Here is a 21681-nt window from a genome sequence, read left to right as displayed (position 1 = left end):
AATAAAATATTAAATTTATGTCATGCGGCTGGAGCGGCGACTAAATAAATTATAGTCTAAACATTGTCCAAATGATGAGGAGCAACCGTAATTTTACATATTCCCTTTTTAATTTCGATATTTCCTTCAGCTACGCCCCTGTTTCAGCGCTTCTGAAACTAAAATACTAAGGTACAAAAATCTTCTTGATCCGGCAACAGTGTAGATACAAAAATAGAACTGTCAATTTAAGGGATTGTCTGTTGTCATCACTCATCAAAATATTTTTAGAATTTTTATCGGGGGTTTATTTTCAATTTAATTTATAAAAATGCCAGTTCTTACTACTAATTTATTTGTTATTATCAACGTTAAAATAGATAAGGATAAGTACTTTTGACTGACAAACATTTAGGTTTTTAAAACGCTTACATTAGTCCGGCGTAAATAACCGAACACTCCCGTCTGATTATTGCATTAATAGAAAGTGATTCGGACTCCCTTGTATGATTTTTTTTATTATCCGATGATTAATACTCGATTTGGGTACGAGATATTCAAATTTGTTCTATTTACGTCCGTTCGCGGTCGCAGTTTGCACGGTAATTGTATAAATAACAATAAGTAAACCCTGTGCCTGTATGGAATACATTGGGATGGTGACAACAAGAATATTATTGTAAATTGCTGTTCCCCTGTATTGTTATCTATGAATTAGTTAATGATCTCATATTTCGAGTAAATAAATATCAATTGTTATTTTTGCCAAGTGGTACCGAGGATAACATGCTAGAGAAATGAAGAAACAATTTTTTCGGGTGAAGCAACTAGCTGATCAGACTTTTTTAAAGTAAGTAGACATATTATAGCTTTAAAAATATTTACTTTCATTGTTTGAGGCTGAGAGATAAGCAAAGCAATTGTTAGGATTATCTTTACAGTTATTTAGTACCATTAACAAAATATAATTCATAATTTCTAAGTTAAAATGTCAAGGGATTTATATACATTAATCAACATTCACCAAACTGATTGAATTCGTTTTATTTTAATCTAAATAAGTCTGGGATAACCATAGCTCAATGTGGTTGTGAGCTCCAGAAATCTATTTTTATAAATACATTTACATTTAAAGTTCAACAAAAATAGTATTATTCATAGGTATATTAGACTGCCTTGAATCCTTTAAGATATAACAAAAAAACCTTGAATCAAACAAATCAAGCAAACCTATTAAGGTCAATATCATTACGCCTATATTATTGAAATGTTAAAGAGATTCAAATAATGCATTTATTCTTAGCTTAATTAAGAATAGGGACATCATCGGAAGGTTTTTTTGTGGTTTAATAACATAATATAATTATAAACTTGAGTTGCACTAAAGTTGTCTCATTAGGCTAATTATTTATTTATTTATAGGCACAGTGCCCATTAGAAAATTTCCTTATACTGTAATTACGACAAAAAAAGATAAATAAAAAACAAACATATTAACACTAAAATTATTAGAGGTCAAATTGGCATAGACTAAGTAGGCATACTAGGTAAACAATAAAAAGCACATAAATATTCAAAAACTTATGATGACATGGTAAAAAGTAAACTAGAATTTTTTAGTTCCTATTTAGTTAACATTAGTATTGAAAATGTGCAACACAAGATATAACACTTTTGGAGATTCAGAATATTTAAGATGTAATTTTATACAAGCACATCCATGGGAATAGTGAGGTTCTAATCCTTATATCATAAGCACTGCATAATATTGGCACCACACAAAACACCTAAATTCTAAATCAAATCAATCAAAATGTTTTTATTTGTTAAATATTTAAGAAACAACATTAGTAATAAAAAATCATAATATAAACAAATCGGACTTACACCGCGATTTTTAAAACCAATCCACAAGATATGCATGAAAGAAAGAAAGAAAATGTGCTATATTCAAATTCACTTTAAATTTCAAATTTCAAACAAACATAACATCTAAAACACTTTACCATAAAATTTACACACATTACCAAAATTAATCATAACAAAACAGATTGAGAAAAAAAAAGCATCTTTTTGATAAATTTCATTAAAAAATAAGTAAAGCTGTCAATAAAACAGAATTTAGAAGAAGTAAATTAAATTATTTAACAGGAAACAAAACTAAAACACTAAAATGATGTCAGAGCACAGGTTAAAAGGTATCATTAAAAAAATCGTCAAGGCTATAATATGCCCTGGATAATAAAAGTGATTTTAATTCCTTTTTGAATTTCTTAACTTCTAAAATTTGTCTGATACATAGAGGAACATGGTTGTAAATTTTTTTGCTAAGGTATATAGGTGAGTTCTTGGTGAGGGAGGATGTAGGGATTGGTAAGGGAAAATCGTTAACCTGGCGAGTCATATGACCAGTGTTAGAGGGAGGTTTAGGACATTTATGAATAGGAGTAGATGATAAAACATAACTGTGTGGTGCAAACCTTTAAAGCTAAATCTAAACAAATTATCAACTATGTCAGTTGAGGGTGGAATACTAAGGCATAGAACCGGTGCTTTAAGAAATCCAGTATAAATAATAAATGTGATCTTACTAAGGAAAGATACTCTTATGCACCAATAGAGTGTGTGTTTCTTTTTATGAAACTTTGTGTTTCTTTTTATTAATCCCAACATTTTTAATGCCTTATTGTGACATTAAAAATGTTGGGATTAATACATGATCTACAGATGTAGACATGATCTACAAATAATAGTTTGAAGTCAAATATTGATACATTCCAAGATCACTCATACTCTTCAGCCTTTAAATCTCCCTAGGTCCTGCACTAATTCAGCTTCTGTGTGAACTTCTTTAAATGTTTCTAAATCATCTGCATTTAGCAGAATTTCACAGTTCAAAAAACGTGGGACAGAATCATTAATAAAAATAATGAAAAATAAAGGTGCAAGGTGCCAATACGGCAACACCTCATAGTGGACCTCATTTTAGGATTCTCTAAGATTTTATTTTGAATCTTATTTACATATTTTTTATAAGAGATGTTAGCTCAAGTTTTACACAAAGATCTAAGTTCATTAAAAAGGAATCATTTAAATATGTGGTCAGTTAGAATTTTTTCTCCATTATATTAGAATTGAGATCTGTGCTAAACTAATTTGGGAATTTAAATTTCTTCAATACTTTTTTCCTAGGTATAACATATTCAAATAGATTATTAATAATAGAATAAAACATGTCAACATTACTATATCTACATTTCAAGCTAAAATACTATCCCAATGAACATTTAACAATAAATCATTCAAATGATCAAAATCACAGTTATCGTTTGAATAATTGAATAGGGCCTTAATTAAATATTTAAATTTTTCACAGAAAAAGTTTCCAATTTTGATCAATTGTTCTTTATGTATAAATGTCCAATAAAACAGTTCCTATGAGCATAATAACCCAACCCAAGATTGCTTATGTACATGGAGGAATCTTATCTAATCTAAGTATTGAAATTATTTATTATAAAACAAAGTTGTGGGTGTATGTACTTTGTGCAAAAGTTCCTTGAATTTGAAACTTTCTATTAAGTAATTTTTTAATATTTTGGCAAGTATAATAATAAATAACCATAATATAACTTTATACCTTTTAGGGCTGAAAAAAGTGAAGTATTAAACCATGAAGAACTGCAGATAGCAGACCAGCGTGTAGAAACTCTTAGGTCAGCATTTGTTGCTGTAAACAAAAAAATCTGTCCTAACGGGCCGTTAAGTGATAAAGAGAAACGTTTGGTAAGTCCATAACGGCTGAAACCAAAATCCTTTTCATAAAAAATAACATGATTTACAGAAAAAATGCTTAGAATATCAAATAGGAACTACTTTTGTGGAAGAAGCAAGAGACGAAAGGGATTGTATTTTGCTTCAAAATGTCCTTAGACTATCAGGTACTACATTTGTATTAACAATAAATGGGTCTAAAGAGTATGATTTATTTAGGCCTCACAGAGCAGGATTTAGCAAGGGACTATGCAGACCATGAAGCCAAAGTGGAAGAAATGGTATATTCACCCATTCAAAAAGTAATTGAAAATGAACTCCCTAGCATTTCCAAGCAAAAGCACAGTTTGAAAAAATATTGTTTGGACAAGGATTCAGCCAGTAATAGATACCATGTAAGCAAACACAATCCAATGTAAATTTTTTAGCAAAATTTATTATTATTGTAGTCAACTAAAAAAGAGACACTGAAAGAAGATATGGAGGAAGCAGATACAAAAGTGGAGCAAAGCAGGGACGCCTTAGCGATAGAAATGTTCAACCTTTTAGCCAGGGAAAATGAATTTTCATCTTATATTTTACAATTGTTAAAATTACAGAGGGGATACCATGAAAGTGCCTTGAAGAGCTTAGAGACTATTATCCCTAGGCTAGAAAAAACTATTGGTAAGTCTTTCACATGTTCCATACTAGACATTTAGAGTTTGGTAAAGCTTGTGGGTATAGGACAAAAAAATACTTTAACTTTCTGCCAATGTTTTGACTTTATTTATTAAGTCATTAAGTTATCTGAGTCCTATGACTCATTGTCCATTAACTATTTTTCTTCTAAAGTAATACTGTTTACATTATTTGTGTATTAGTGCTTTCTGATAAGGTAAAATTTTACATAACAGGGCAATTAACTTCTTGCAGTTGTGTTTACTTTACAGATTAAATAATAATTTTTCAATAAAATGACTTCCAGGTGATAGTAGCATAAAAAAAGTTTACGGTGTACCTTTGGCGGAACATTTAAGAGTAACGGGAAAAAAGCTTGCCTACCCTTTGGAAATTTGCATTACAACCCTCTCGGAGTTTGGCCTTAGTGAGGAAGGGCTGTTTAGGATAGCCGGGGGCTTATCAAAAGTTAAAAGACTTAAAGCGGCCATAGATAGTGGCTGTTTTTCTTCCCTTATTCCCGAATATAGGTTGGTCTATGAACTTAATCAAAATCCCCATTTTTCTAAGGTTCTATGGTATTTTAGGGATGTGCATGTGCTAGCCAGCACTTTAAAGTCGTATTTAAGGGAACTTCCTGAACCTTTACTGACTTACAGCTTGCATAAGGACTGGATGCAGTCTATGCAATATCCGGAAAACCAAAGGGTCGAAGTTGTTAAGCATTTATTAAATAAGTAAGACTTTTGTTGCATTAAATGGTATTAATAATTGAACTTGGGTTATTTTTAAGGTTACCACAAGAAAATAGAGATAATTTAGCTTACCTTATCCAGTTTCTATCCCGTTTGGCTTACCATACGGAAAACAAAATGTCTTCCTCTAATATCGCCATCGTGATGGCGCCGAATCTTCTTTGGAACCGTAACGAAGAAGCAAGTATAACATTTAAAAATAATTTTCCATAAATTTGAAATTTTAACGGTTTTAGGTCAATGTTAATATGGGCAATTGTGTGACAATAAATATGTTAGTTGAATTGTTTATTAATGAAGTTGATACTTTTTTTCCGGACGATGTGAGCAAGTACGTTACTATTACTTCGTTGATTACAGACGAGGAGTTGCATAAACCAACTGTTAATAATGGTAAGTTAAAAGTTTCTCTTTTGCTGAATTATTTTTATTTGAATGGAATTATTCGTATTCCTACAGAATTTATTAAAAATATGCAGTGAAGAGCAAAAAGAATAGTTTGTTTATGGGATCTTTAGGGATGGGTTTGATGAGGATTTATATTAGTTTATTTTGGCCAATATTGTGGAAATGTTTAAATGTTTACTACAAAGTTGCAAAAGGTAGGGTTAAAAGATATTATTTTAATGAAATTTCTTTGAAAATAGATAAAAATTTTACACAAATTTCTTAATTCTTAATTGTGAATTTTCAAGAAAATAATGAATATTTTTATTTATTTTATTTTCATATGAATGCTCTTGAGTTTCTTTATCAAAAAGGTCCTTAAGTTACAAAGTTACCTGTATTTGACTTTATTCTTTTCAATATATCTGACTGGTTATATATTTTTTCCAATTCTATAACTGGTCTATATATCCTTTTTTCTGCAATTTTTAGATAGTTTTCATTTTGTTTTGTCAGTGTCATGTTTCACGTTGATATGTTATTATTTAGGTCTTATGACTTATTGGTAAAATTCCTATTCTCGTACGGCGGGATACAGTTTTTGATTTCGTTTCTTTGCAGCGCCAAACAGTATCGACTGGCACCTTGTATTCTGTTATTAATTCCTTTTGATGATCGTAGCCTAAAATATTTAAACTGATGAACTTTCTTAAAATTGTATTTCTGTCCCAATCTATCTCGTAGTTCTGTTGTTGTTGTAGTTGTAAGTTGAATTAGGGATGCGCCGAAGCGTAATTTTTTCGATTCGGCCGAATACCGAATCTGTTTAAATTTTGCAATGATTTGTTATTAAAGCTATTGAGCGAACATTAAATATGTTAAGCAAGAGGGAAAAATAAAAAAAAAATTATGTCATTATAAACATGACTTTTAAACATTTATTAACAAAAACATCACATTAAAAACCCAAATATGAGAAATGTTATTTCGATATATTTATAACAAACAAAAAAATAACTCTAATAAAAGCTAAAAAACATAGTCCAAAAAAAAAATTTTAAAAAAACAAAAACGAACTGAAAACATGAAAAAGAGCATTATTTTTCAGTACTGGAAATTTACAAGAGGTAAATTATGGTGGATGAACAGCAACTTTTCCGCATTTTTTGGAAGTAGTCTGCTTCTAGTTTCATCATAAAAATATTACCTGCTTCCGAAAAGGACCTTTCACTATATACACTAGAAGCAGGGGCTGTAAGAAATTTTAAAACTATTTGAAGTAATTTAGGAAAAACCGTTTTTCGGTCTTTCCACCAAGTAGTTGGATTCTCTGTTCTATTAATTAAAGGTAAAGACAGGTACATTTCAAATTCATCTTTAATGCTATTTTTATTGGGTGTTTTGGTTGCAGAGCTAGCTGCAATTTTGTCAAAACATTGCCATAATTTACTTTGGGATGATCCTACTTCTTCACTAGTTTTATCAGATAAATTATTTTCTAAATATACTGTTTGTTGAATTCTTGATAATGGGATATCATCATCGTCAGAGTTAGTTGATTGGCCTTGTACTGAAAAATAATGCTCATACTTATCTATTATATACTGTTTATAATTTTCAAGATTATCACTTTGAAAAAATGCTAACTTAAACCTAGGGTCTAATATAGTTGAAATTACAAAGAATTTATTTTTAAATAAAACATCGAATCTTTTTGAAATTTGATCAAAAACGATTTGCTTCATTGTTCCAACCCCAAAAAGTTCAGCCTGGTCTTTCATCAAGTATTTTTTCAACGTAACAACAGTTGGCAAAACTTCCGATATCAACGCTTCATTCGAACTCATTTTTTTTGTAATCTCTTCGAATGGTTGTAGAAGATTTATTAATGATTCTAATAACACCCACTGGTTTGATGTTAAATTATCCACATCATGATCGGCTGCATAGACAGTTAAAGCTTTCTTTTGCTCATATATTCTTTTGATCATTAAAAAGGTGGAATTCCACCTAGTTGGGACATCTTGAATTAAATTATTACGTGGTATATTTAACTCTGTTTGAATTTCTTTTAATTTTGTACATGCGGCAGATGAGTGGTTAAAATGTCCCACCATTTTTTTGCAAGTTGCTATTAAATCCAAAACAGATCTTTGAGAGTCTATAGTTTGGGTAATCACTAATTGAAGGGTATGAATAAAACATGACACACTAAGGATTCCAGCATCGTTACAGCCCTTATCAGCATTAATATTAGCACCATTATCTCGTACCATCAAATGAACTTTGGAAATGTTTATATTCCACATATTTAACATATCAAAGAATACATTTTTTATTGACTCACCAGTATGACTTCCAGGAAAATGTTTACAGTTCAACACCACATGATTATACTTAAAGTCAGAATCAAACCAATGGCCCGTGAAACTAATAAAACTCTCATTTGTGTGAGAGCAAGTCCATAGATCAGATGTTAACGATAAAGAGTCTACATTTAATAAACTGTTTTTTATCACTGTCACTAAGCGGTCATAAATGTTAGGAACAATATTTTCAGTAAAATATTTTCTGCCGGGTAAGGTATATCGGGGCGCAACTTTGAACATCAATCTTTGAAAACCCAAATTAGTTACAATAGAATAAGGTAAATTATCTAAAGCAATCATTTCACCTATTGCATAATGAATAGGTTTTGCATGGTGATCGTCAATTTCCCATTTAGTACGTGACTGTAGAGTGATTTTCCTTGGAACTCCTTATAATCGTCTTTATGTTTTCTTTTTAGGTGGTTAATCATTGATGTTGTTGTAGCGCTCTTACCAATTCCGCCTCTAGATATCTCACAATTACACTTACTATACTTTGCATACTTATTATTATTTTCAGATATCACATAATAACTCCAAACATCACTACTCCTTTTTTCCATTTTTAAATAAACTGAGCTAATCCTCTCGCACATAAAACAACACAGAAATAAACCGAATTAAATAAACACGCTCGAAAATGCTGACACTTCACTTCCGAACGACGAGTCTCGACAAGTTTTTACGCGGCTCGCGCCGTATGGTCGCAATTTTTTGCTTCGGAAACCGAATAGTTAAAAATCGGCAGAAGCGGACGAATACCGAAGCCGAATCGATGATTCGGCGCATCCCTAATTCGAATTTCAACTTCTTTTGCAGTCTTTTCAAGTTTTATGAACTCCTCGTTGACACTGACAGTTGTATTTCCTACTATATCTATATCATCAGCGAAAACCAGCACTATATGAGGATCCTGATTAATAAAGAGTAAGGATTCTGCTCTTGCCTTTGGCACAATGCTCTCCAAAGCGATATTAAAGAGAATTATGGATAACGCATGTCCCTGTTTGAAACCACTGTGGATTGTAAATGAGATCGACAAATTTTTGTGTTAATACACTTCTAGATCCCTCTACACAAGCTTTTGTAAGATTAACTAACTTTTTTGGTATGATGAATTCGGCCATGTAATTCCCCAATTCCACTCTTATGATGCTATCACATGCTTTCCTAAAATCTGTAAATAGTTAATGCAATATTCTGTTCTTGTATTCTTAACACTTCTCCATCAGTTGCCTAGTAGTGAATATCTGATCCACTGGCGATCTGTTTTCTCTAAAACCAGTTCCAGTGTTAATAAAGGATATTTCTCTATAGTTTGCGCGCAGACCATTTTATCGCCCTTTTTGTGTATGGGTATTATAACACTTTCTTTTTAGATAATTGTTATTCCCTCTTCTTTTTAAATTTGGCAGATGAGCTCCTAGAAACCAAGCACTAGAGTTGTTCCTCCATTTTTTAGATATTCCGTCAATATTGCATCTTTTTCTGGGGCTTTGTTGTTTTTTAATTTTATGCACGTGACACTTCTTTCACTGTATATCTGCCTTCGTCTGCCCTCACATTCAGTAAACCGTCAAAGTATCTGCTCCGTTTCCACAACTTCGGCTTCATTTACAATAAGGTTACCTTCGTTATTCTTTATGACAGTTCGAACTCTAGGTCTAAAGCCGTTCTCTAGTCCTTCGAGAATGTTGTTTTAGTGTGCTATTTTGTTAGTTTTTGCCTCTTTTCTAAAATCTCCGTACTTCTGTTCATCTTTTTATTATACCTTCTTTTTCCTACGTTGTTTTGGATACGTCAGTAATTGAATTTTTAATTGTTTCCCACATTGCGTCAACATTATTTGGATATGCGACAGATAGTTTCCAGAGTTGCTTGGTATTCTGTAATTTATGTTTTTTCTTTGAAAGTGTCGGTGTTCCATCTCCGGTTGTGTTCTAGGCGGTTGTTCTTTTGCTTAGAGATTATGTCTCTAAATTTGGCTCCAGAGTGGTACTTCTTACGTCCTTAATACTACTGCCACATCCTGCATTAACTAAAACGTGATCAATCTGATTTTTAGTTACTCTTTTAATTCTAAGCCAGGTTCTCATGTTTTTATGATCAAATTACCACGTTAATTTAATAAGAAAATTATTTGGTGTTGCCAAGTCTCACCAGTTTTAGCCCTTTATTATTACATTGGTCATGTGCTGTGGTTACCGATCTTAAGTTTAAAGACTACTTGCTTTCTCACTTTAGCATTAAAATCTCCCACAAAATGAGTGTTGCGTCTTGTCTAGGCAGAACTACAAGAAACGTCTCCAACTGGTCATAGAACGCTTCTTTAGTTAAATCATGCTTTTCTTCCATTGATGCATGGACTAATATTAACGAGATGTAGAGTTTGTCTTACGTAGCAGATTCTTTCATTTACTGGTTTAAACTCCGATGCAGAAGCTAACAAGCTTTTTCTTATAACAAAACCTGTTCCAAATTTATGTTAGTTACTAAGACTACCTACTGTAGATTACTATCGATTTGCTGATTTTTTGGTTTTCTTTGCCTTGGTGGTCGTAAAAAAGAGATTAGATTTATTTATTTATTTATTTAAATCACTTGCATTCGCGATTCGCATAAAATGGACTCCAAACTACGGATGCATACTCAAGTATTGAACGTATGTAACAAAAATAAAAGTTTTAAAACATCAATATTCGCAAAACCAAGACAATTGTGGACAGTAGAACCCAATACCCCTTACTTTAGATGTATACCTTATCTTCGATGTAGCTCCTACCGGATCCACAAGGGTTAATTTAGGATTAAAACCTACACCCATATAAGAAATACTTATACTAGGAAAACTTAGTATAAATATTTTAATCAAACTTAATAGGATTTTTAAGGCTCGATTTTTTTTGCATTCATTTCTTACAGACAAGTTTTTAAAAAAATAGCATTTTGTGTCTCAGATAGGCCTATTTCTGAAAATTTTAGCACTGCCTTATATCTTCTTTTTATCTCTTCCCATCTCATTTAGATCAATATAACTATAACACTAGATTCAGAGATTAATTAAATCCTAGTTTTTCGAGACTTGAACGGTGCAGAAATAGTACTGGTTGCCTGGCAATCCTCGGCTCGACTTATATTGTGTATCTTTTTTTCTGAATGTAGATATTTTGTACGAAACATTAAATAATATTTATTTTCCAGTACAAATTACTTAAATACAGAACTATAGTTGCAAACAAACAAAAAACTCAGAAGCAAGAGAACTTTTGAAAAAACACTACACACCAACAGTTTTCTAGAATATGCTTATAATATAAGATTTACTAATGAATATTAGTGTATGCTCTGCGAAAATTTTGAATGTAAGGATACAAAAGTCTTAATTTTTGGGTAAAAGTCTTGTTTGGTTGTTTATAGTATATAATCGGGCAATACAGTTTTTATCCTTTTTCAATTTTTACATTGTATCATTACAGGTAATTTGCTTTGTATTACTATATTAAGCAGTATTTTAGTCTAAATATCATCATTTATAAGATTATGAATTATTTGTCTGCCTGTTCAAAACTTATAATATTAATATTTTTAATATTTTTCTTTAGCGAAGTAAGTACGAATATTAATATGTACATATATGCATGCATAGTATATTAATACATAGGATAATCTAATATAATCTAAGTTCTTAATTTTACAGTTATTTCTGCTCCATTAAGATCCCATTTTCAATGTCTGTTGATGACAAGACCCAATGACTCAGTCTCTGAAATAGCCATATTATTATCAATATTAAAATGCCCCATAGTTGCTAATCTTGAATTATAGAAAGAGAATGGCATATATTTTGTTTTTTGAAGTGTTTAGAGCTAGTTTATGCCTCTGAAACCAGTATGTTACCTGCTGAAAGCCCCTCTCAACTTAATGTTGCGTTGCCCATGAGTCGGTTGATGGCGGTGTCATCGGCACAGCTAAAAGGTTTTTTTGGATGAGGAGTTTTAGAAAACTATCTACATTAACAGCCAAATAGCCAATTACAGATACCGAAATTACCTGTAACTAATAAATTCAAAATAATCAGAAGCACTAAGTAAACAATACAAAATCCTGCATAGCTCTTAGAAAATTATCTAAATACTTACTAACACAGGAACTAACGTTATAAACTATTTAAATCCCTCATATGAGAAGCATACAACCTATCATTTATAATTGTAGTAAAACTTCTAAGCTTATCAAATCTATGTCCAAGTCACTAGCATGAATATTAAAAGAATTGCACATTTTATATATTGGTGAGCTTTTAAAAATATCCTTGGAAAATCTAAATTTCTTTGTCAAGTGTTCCCAGCATTGACAAAAAATGGAAGCATTGAAAGTATTTCTGGAGAGTTAATTTTATTTGTTAAGATTTTATACATATACACAAGGCACATTTTTTGGTGTCTATTTTTAAGGGAGATCCTATTAAATTCCTGCATTAACAATAAATGGTTGGATAATATCCATACTTTTTAAAAAACATGTATTTCAGAAATTTACGTTGTACATGTTCCATAGTTTTAGTCCACACCTCATATTGTGGTGACCATATAATGCTACCATACTCCAATACTGGCAACACCAGATTGTCAAACAATTTTAGACAACACTCAACACTAAAACCCTTGGTAGACCTGACGATAAATCCCATTGTTCTGCCCATGTGCTTTATTTACAAACTCAACAATTAAAGTCAAAAAAATGTAAAAGTCAAATTACAGTCCACAATAATACCCAAGTCTTTCTCATGCTTATGGTCTTGAACTGGTGTACCATTAATGCTATACTCATATTTAAACACATTTTTATTAAGAGTTAGAGACATAGAACAACACTTGTTTTCATTAAAACTAAAATCATTTAAGTTACACCAGTCTACAACACTTTGTAGATTTCTTTGCAAAACATGACAATCCTCTAGTGTACTAATTTCCATATACATTTTAAAGTCAGCAAAACATAAGACCCCTAGCATACAATATGGCATTTATAGCAATTAAAAACCAAAGGGGTCCCAAATTGGATCCTTGGGAAACCCCAGAGGTACTAGTATAAATATTAGACTTTGCACCCCTGACTTCAACATATTGCTGCCTATCGGTTAAATAAGTAATTAAAAAAAGTCGCTTCAAAACCCTTTCCTGGGAAACCCTACAAGTAATTAGTGATGTAAAATTCTCGAGCACGTAATTTAAAAGAATGTTCCCTGAGCACGAACGAGCATAAACGAAAAAAACCTGAGAATTTATGTTTGGGATGTGGTAAAGTATTGAAAAACTTGTTTTTCATGATTTTTTCTCAAAATGCTCAAAATTCTCAAAATGCCTAGAAAAATGCTCAATATTCTCCTAATGCTTTGTAAAATACCGACACTGAATTATTGTTCTAACTTTATAAAAACCTTAACATCATAAATAACCAAATATTATATCTAAAGGGGTTTTTAAAGAATATACAAGAATTTATGTTACCGATCAGGTTTGATATTATATTCTTAAAAACTGAGCATAGTTTGTGTGCTATGCTATGTGAATACAAATACAAAGTAGGTAAAGTAACATGAAAATAACATGAGAAACGTTTTATGATGTAAGAAGCAAAAAGCAACTCGAAAAAAGCTTTATATAAGAAAATAAACTGCAATCTGCAATAAATCAAAAATACAGTTTTCACCTAACTCAGGTACTCTAATTGTGGATCAAGATCAAGAGTAGTCAAGCCCATCGAAACTTTCTGGCCCAATGCTACTATTGGAATCGAAATCGTGAACACTGTAGGCCCCGTTCTCTTCGTCATCGGACTCATCAGTCTCTGAACTCTCGTTTTGTTAAACGCAACACAAAATGAACAAAAAATGCATAAATAACATGCAAAAACTACAGTCGGCATTGCTACAAAAGAGACCGGCCGTAATATTCGGGGAACCGCCGCTGTCGGCGCCGACAGTAGTTTTTGTAAATAAAGCGCGCCGAATACGGAATCGTGCTGAAAATTCTCTGGCGAACGTTCGCGCACGAGAGAACGAGACGGGTGCATTCGACACAATCGTCATTCGACATAAGGGACATTCGACACAATACCCGCGAAATATTTTAAAAGTTCGAGTATGATCGGATGGGTCTTTTACACGTCAGCCGATTTTTATTCGAAATAGCTGTAGTGTTGTCATCTAACACAAAATAGGGTTAGGTGTAGGTATATTATTTTGTTTACATTCGAGTCGTGCTTACAATAATTAGTTTATATTTATCGATAGTTTGCCAAAAGTTATTAATTTGTGAGTTGTGAGTTCTTCAGTATATTTGAAGCTTTAAAATATAACTACAAAGGACCTGGGATGATACTTCCTGATACTGATTAAGAAATACTATAACTAACTTTGTGTAATTTACTACTTGGCCTCCTATCCTGTGATTCTTCTTCTTAGAACATTAAATACCTGCATTATACTTATTGCGAAGTGAAGAGGAATTTGACGCCAAAAAAACGTACCATCACTTGGGAAAGTGCAAGTTATTGATCTTGTGGAAGCATGTTTTTCATTAAAAATTGTGGCAAACAAAGTTCCATTTGACTTGCATAGGTGTGGTAATAGTGTTTATATTTACTACTTTTGACTAATAACCTTGAAAAAGTGCAATTTAGGATAATATGCTGGAGAAACTGGATGATTTTGATAAAGTCATATGCCTCCGAGGATATTTGGATTATAAACTACAGTGTGTCAGCTTAAATATAATAAACTGAATAACCAAAAGGACTGTAATAGACTATACAGTTTTTAATTTACTTATACACACACTTATTGCTATCAAGTAATTTGTGACTTACATTATTTCTGAATCGGTGTCGTAAAAAAGTGAAATGAGTTATTAGTTAATAATATTTATAAGTAGGAAAAGAAACAGGTTCTTAGAGAATATCATATATTACAGCCTTATTTAGATTGAGCCAAGTTTTCATTCATATTATTGAGTTTTGTCAGGGCTGGAATAAATACAAATAATGGAATAAATACATCATTTGAAAAAAGAAAATAAAAAATATAAAATTTTTACCCCTGTTCTTTCTTTTTTGCGCAATCAGTTTTTCTTATGAAAAATGATTATTCACCCAACAGGTCCTTTTTTCACCCAGTGCCTTTTTATATAAAAAAAAAATCACTACCAACCCAGCTCAGCCCCAACCAACCCAACCCAGCCCAATACAACTCAACCCAACCATACCTAACCCAAGATTCGCAAGCCAAGCAAAAAAGCAAAGCTGAAGTTTTAGTTTCGGGGAATCACTTCGATGGATATTACAGAAAGCGGGTTTTCAGGGTTGTCAAGAGCCAAGACTTAGAAGCATCGGTCTTAGCGCCAATTGAAAACTGCAATTTAAATAGGAAACATATACTAAAAAGAATAATAAGACAGCTATTGAAATTAGTTTTGTTTTTTAATTATTTTTTTTAAGGATTTATCGAATGGTATACACTATTCGATCACCTAAAAAAATAATATATTACCTGTAAAATAATAGCGCTGGCAACCCCGATAATTCAGTGTCTCGAAAGGTTTTTTCGGTACGTATTCTGGTAAGTGATTTCCGATTGGTTGTCTCTCTCTCGTCTCAACATAATCGAGTATTTCACACCCTGTTCGGGCGCTCGCGGAGTCGCTTCGGGGGAAGCTTCGGGAGTGTGTCGAATGTCCATTGTGTAATTTGCCTGTTTTCCGAGAGAACGATCTATCTTGCGCGCACGAACGATTTATCGGGCGCAGACGTGCGCGAATATTCGCCATAGCATGAAGGGTTCCTTCATTTACATCACTACAAGTAATAGTTGAAAATGAACTATGTACGTTATTACTCTGAACCGACTGTTCAATAACTATTTTAAATTTATTGAGAGATTGATTAATAGAAATGAGATAATTTTTTCACCTTCTGAAAACTTCGTAAAATGTCACTTAGCGTTTGAAAACAACAAAAATTGTAACTGATGCAAGTGTTAGCCGCTCTTACAAAACAAAACTATTTATTCCTAGGCCGATCGCCGCTTATAGAGTCCTCCCACCTCACCACCAGTACCGAAAGTCTACTGGACAGTCCGAAACCGAACACGCGAAAAAAAAAACCTGCGGCTCCGGTACCGCCAAACGCTCAAACCAACCATCAACCGGAGGAACAACACCACGAACGGATGACCAGCAGTTATCCCTCGGGCAGTACCACCTTAACGCGTCCCCCGAAACCTAAAGAACAGCCCAAGGTCAAAACCACCGTGGGGGTAAACACCGAGGAAAACGACCTCAGTTTATCGCGGAAAAAGAGTTTTTCCAAAGACGACCTGAAGTTAATCGCTCAACTACCGGCCGCCCAACCCAGTATCGTCGTTAACAATTGTGTGGTGAGCGACGCGAGCGCCACCAAGGTGGTGACGCAGGCCCAAACTAATATGGCGAAGGCGCAACCTGTGATACGACCCGTGGCTTTAACTACGGAGGACGAGAAGAGTTTTAAAACTACCGCGACGCATCACGTTGGGGTCTCTGGCGAAGGTGAGTGCAGTTTTTCCCTACACTTATAACCAAATATAAATTAAAATACTCAGTCTTAAATAGAATTTTAAACTGGATCAGTCATTGAAATTTAGTAAATCTGCGAGCGAACTCTCTAACTCGATTGAAAGAAAATTTCTTTCTATTATAGAAAAAAGGTCTAAACCCTACTCTCGATCTCAATTGGTTCAGTTCGGGTTGCTGTGGGCAGCCTTCGGAATAGAAATATAGAAAGAAGTTATATGGTCTTGCTATTAGTTTCGTCTCTTTTTAGTTCATTGAAAAAAAGGGATATACCTCTTTTTAATCTTTCTTGTGGGGATGGGACGTTTTTGTAGCAGATTTGAAAATCAACGAATTCTTTTAACTTGTTTGCTACTTTTCTCAGGTTTAAAAACGATCATTACGTTTATAAGGTCATATAGTTTATCCACACTTATGTACGCCCCAAAATTAGGAAATTTACAGTGATTCTACTGCAGGGAATAAAATGGGTTTTATTACTCTATACAAATTTTGGAAATAGTCTATATATAATCGTCTTCTTTCTATTCTTAATTCAATCGCTTGTCCTTCCTCCTCCATTTCTAAGGCAAAATCCTTAGAACATTGAATGCCTAGAATAAGCCTAGCTGCAAACTATAGGCGAGGTTGTTTCAGTTCACCGTCTCTCAGACAATGATGTCAAATCAAATCATTTATTTCCATCGACATCATAACAATGTATAGGAATTGTCAATAAAAAACTACAATGCTAATAAAAATAGTATAAATTTACAAAGATATGAAAAGAAACAAAATGTAACTTAATTTAGTCAATAAATCTACAGTTAAAGAACTCTGTCAACGAGGAGTAAAAAGGACAGTCAGCTAACATGGTCCTAAGAGCCCTCTTAAAAGTTGGAAAAGTCTTAGCTCTCTTTATTCTACATGGGAGATGATTAAAAATTTTGAGAGATATTATTTCCGGACCATCCTGTTCCTACGACAACCGGGTAAAAGGGATGTATAATTTATCTGCATTTCGAGTTTCATAAAAATTAAGATCTCCAAATCTCGTATTAGTTTGAAACATTTTTATGTACTTGACATGCGCACTCCAAGATATAGTTGTTAATTATAGTTTGTTATGTACCACGGCAAGTTTCTCTAAAGGTAAGTCTAAACATCGTACGTACAATGCGCTTTTGATTTATTAGTACTCTCCCAATACTGGAGGAATTACCCCAAGCTAATAAGGCATAGGATAGCGTGGAATGCACTGAGGCATAATGACAGCTTTTAAGTGTATATGCATCCACATAGTCTCGAAGTTGCAAGATGGCATAATTGCTGCGGGATAATCTATTGCACACAGATTCCACCTGAGGATCCCACGATAGGTGTCTATCAATTACAATTCCCAAGAACTTGGTGGAATGTTGTTGGATGAGGTTACTTGATGACTGCTCTCTTAGGAGTCCCGAATAGCTCGAATCGGAGTGAAAACAATGAAATTGGTTTTCAAACTATTCAAACAAAGACCATTTTTCTGGCACCACCCAGCAATATCAGCTATACACTTGGTGGCTTTTGAGTGGATAGACTGATAGTCAGTACCCGAGACAACTGCTGATGCATCGTCGGCAAAAAGTGTTATGTAAATAATTACATAACAATGTTAAACTCTTATAGATTTTTGAGCACAATCAATAAACCAACCCGCATACAACATCAAAGTGCTACCTGTATTGATCATTGCTTCGTAAAATGTAATAGTGCTATATATAATAATCTAAATTCTGTTATATTAAAACAAGATTTCACTGATCACTACCCATTTTATTGAATATCAAACATGATGCAATTAGTAAATCGCAAACTCATCGGAATAGCCCAGTGTTTCGGAGGGTCAACTTTACTACTTTGAAACAAAAACTATCTCTTGAAACTTGGGACTCTGTTCTTGAAAATAACAATTCTAACTCTTGTACGGAAAAATGAATGAATCTGTTGCAGAAGTATGTGGAGATGTGTTCGGCTGGTCATGAGATAAATAACAAACAATTAAGATTGAAACCATGGATCACAGGTGGACTCTTAACATCTATTCGTAGAAGAGACAAACTAAAAAAAATATGTACATTAAATCCAAATAACGCTGAAGCATTAGATACCTACTGACAGTACAGAAATAGTGTATGCAAATTAATTAAAAAATCTAAGTATAATTATTACAAAACAAAAATAATCAAAAATGTAAAAGACTCAAAAAAAATCTGGAAAATAATAAAAGAAGCCACAAATGATTTCATTATTAAATCTGATATAAAAGCAATTTGTAACGATGATGGCATTAAAATTACTGAAAAGAATTTGATGGCAAATGAATTTAATATATACTTCAGCAATGTTGGTAAAAAGTTAGCAGAAAAAATTAATCCTCCATCCTGTGAACCAGGGTTTCAACAAAAAGTAAATAACAGTGAATCGTTTTTTCTATCTCCAATTGAAGAGCATGAAATTGTAGAGCAAATAAAAAATCTTAAGAATGATGTCTCTTGTGGAGAAGATGGCATTACATCAGAAGTAATAAAAGATAATCATATTTTTTTACTTAAACCTCTGAAACACATTATTAACATCATTTTTAGTTCGGGAGTATATCCAACGGTTCTTAAAAAAGCTGAAATTATTCCTTTTTATAAGCAGAGTGATAGAAGGTTAATGAAAAATTATAGACCAATTGCAATAATAAGTACTGTTAGTAAAATAATAGAAAAATGCCTTAAACATAAATTAATGATATTCTTGAATAAACATAAATTATTATCCGAAAGTCAGTTTGCTTTTAAAGATAATGTTAATACAGAAAATGCATTGTGCAAAGTGACAGAACAATATATCTTTAGATAGCAAAGAGAAAGTAGTGGCAATATTCCTGGACTTGGCCAAAGCCTTTGACACTGTGGCACATCACATTTTATTAAACAGATTATATGATATGGGGATAAGAGGAATAGCAAATAATCTATTCAGTTCATACTTGAGGAACAGAACTCAGAAAGTAAAACTAACAGAGGAGAAAAGTGATCCTGTAAAAGTGGGAGTTGGTGTGCCACAGGGTACAGTGCTGGGGCCAGTCTTGTTTAACACCTATATGAATGGGATTTTTTCTGTTTTGCGGATGACAGTGTCATTATAGTAAATGGCAATACATGGCAATTAGTTATTAGAAAAGCAGAATTAGCAATAACATACATAAAGAGATGGTTGGATTTTAGTTTGTTATCACTTAATATTGATAAGACCCATTTTATGATGTTTGCATTGACTCAGGCAACCCTTCCTAAAGTTCAAGAGCTCAAGGTACATGATTATCTTTGCGATATACAATCATTGCACTGCAAATGTCAATCTACCGTTAAAAGAAAATGTAATATTAAGTATCTAGGTGTATTCATGGATGAAAATTTAACTTGGAAATCACACATAGAATTTGTAACTGCTAAAATAAGGAAGTTGATTTATAAGTTTTGTGAGCTACGTAACATCCTACCAATTAAAATTCTTAAAACTATATATTTATCTTTAATTGAATCAATTCTAAACTATGGTATTATTGTCTGGGGAAATGCTCGAAAAACTTTTATGTCAGCTTTAAATGTAGCACAAAAGTATATAATTAAAATAATGTATTTTAAAAACAGAGGATACCCATCTGAATTGCTATTTCATGAATGCAAATTATTGACATTAGAACAACTCTACATAGTGGCAGCACTTAGATTTATGTTAAAAACAGATTGTTATAAACAGGAAATATCTCATCAATTAAATACTAGAAATTCATCTCGGCAAAATGTTAATATACCTTTAGTAAATTGTTCAGCCATACAGAGACATATCTAGTTTCTTGGTCCCAAACTGTACAATTTCCTGCCTCTTTCACTAAGAATAGGAAACTATCGTCAAATTAAACATAGATTTAAAAAATGGCTTATTGATAGTAAGGTAGCTATTAATAATTTTGACTAGATTAACTTGTTAATTCCTTCTCACTAGATTTCTTTTTCCACTAAATTAGCTTAGTCTCCTTCCATAAATTAACATTATATAACCTCATTATTATTATTATTATTATTGTTTATTGTTCATTTACTTAAGTATTTCTTAAAAATGTAAGTATTAACTACTGCACACACAGATTTATAATCCATTGTGCAGTTTAAAGTAAATTGTATAAAAAACAAATGTATTAAGTTTGAATAAATTTAAATTAAAATTATGTATTTGTCATTCACCATGAGAGGCAAGTAGTTAATAAAAAGTAAAAATAAAATGGGCCCAAGAACACTACCCTGTGGAACCCCAGTGACGACAGTTGCCCAATCAGATATGGTCACCTGACCACTAATTCTCAATCTAACAGCTTGGGTTCGATTTGTCAAATATAATTCAAGCCATTTATAAAAGCCGGACCTCTTATACCATAATAAAAGATCTTATTTAATAGTAAAGCATAATTAATGGTATCAAATGCTTTAGTAAGATCAAAAAAGATACCAACAGATTTTAATTTCAATTAAAAATTATTCAATATATTGGTCTAAAGAGATATTATAGCATCTGATGTAGAGAGTCCAGACCTGAATCCAAACTGATGACATGACAGTATAGCAAAAGACTCTGAAAATGCAATAAGTCTTCTTTTAAAAGATTTTTCAAAGAGAATACAGAGAGAAGAGTAATATCTAGTTATGAAAGTTATATCCCCCTTTTTATGAAGAGGTATGATAACAGCTGATTTTAGCTCTTTAGGAAAATAGCCAAACTGAAGTGATAAATTCAGAAGATAGGTAAGTGGAGAGATAATATGCTCAGCACATGCTAGCAATAAGTAACAAGGTACCTCGTCTACACCGGACGACTTTTTCCTGGAGGAAGGTTTTATAATCTTTCAGTGAGAGGGAATAGAAAAAGAGATTGGGATATACTGTTGAAAGGCACATTCATTCCCATGGGTGCCTGAAAATTATCTGTGATCTTTCGCACTGATTCTACAAAAAAATTATTAAGTCTATTAGCAATATTGAGGTTGCCAGCAACCTTCTTTCCATTATCAGTAACCAAATTAGCAACACACTTTGTTCCGCGATTTGAAAAGTTCGTGATTGAGTTAATAATTTCCCA

The 21681-nt window shown here is 32.5% G+C and overlaps 1 protein-coding gene across 2 annotated transcripts in view; it reads left to right on the top strand.

The window, feature by feature from the left end:
* Positions 1 to 245: 245 nt before the first annotated feature.
* LOC126734756 (SH3 domain-binding protein 1-like) overlaps positions 246 to 21681 on the top strand; it is a 43243-nt gene continuing 21807 nt past the window's right edge. For both annotated transcript variants that reach the window (XR_007660163.1, XM_050438470.1), the window contains exons 1-10: positions 246 to 829; positions 3627 to 3765; positions 3824 to 3920; positions 3973 to 4148; positions 4203 to 4419; positions 4721 to 4943; positions 5001 to 5150; positions 5207 to 5348; positions 5405 to 5561; positions 15997 to 16509. Coding sequence is in view for 1 of the 2 variants with exons in the window: in XM_050438470.1 (XP_050294427.1) it covers positions 777 to 829; positions 3627 to 3765; positions 3824 to 3920; positions 3973 to 4148; positions 4203 to 4419; positions 4721 to 4943; positions 5001 to 5150; positions 5207 to 5348; positions 5405 to 5561; positions 15997 to 16509 (1867 nt within the window). In the remaining variant the exon portion in view is untranslated. The remainder of the gene's footprint in view (positions 830 to 3626; positions 3766 to 3823; positions 3921 to 3972; positions 4149 to 4202; positions 4420 to 4720; positions 4944 to 5000; positions 5151 to 5206; positions 5349 to 5404; positions 5562 to 15996; positions 16510 to 21681) is intronic.

The sequence above is a fragment of the Anthonomus grandis genome, chromosome 4, assembly GCF_022605725.1.
Source record: "Anthonomus grandis grandis chromosome 4, icAntGran1.3, whole genome shotgun sequence".
NCBI lineage: Eukaryota > Metazoa > Arthropoda > Insecta > Coleoptera > Curculionidae > Anthonomus > Anthonomus grandis.
The sequence above is the reverse complement of the archived record's forward strand: the minus strand, read 5'-3'. Positions and strand labels throughout refer to the sequence as shown.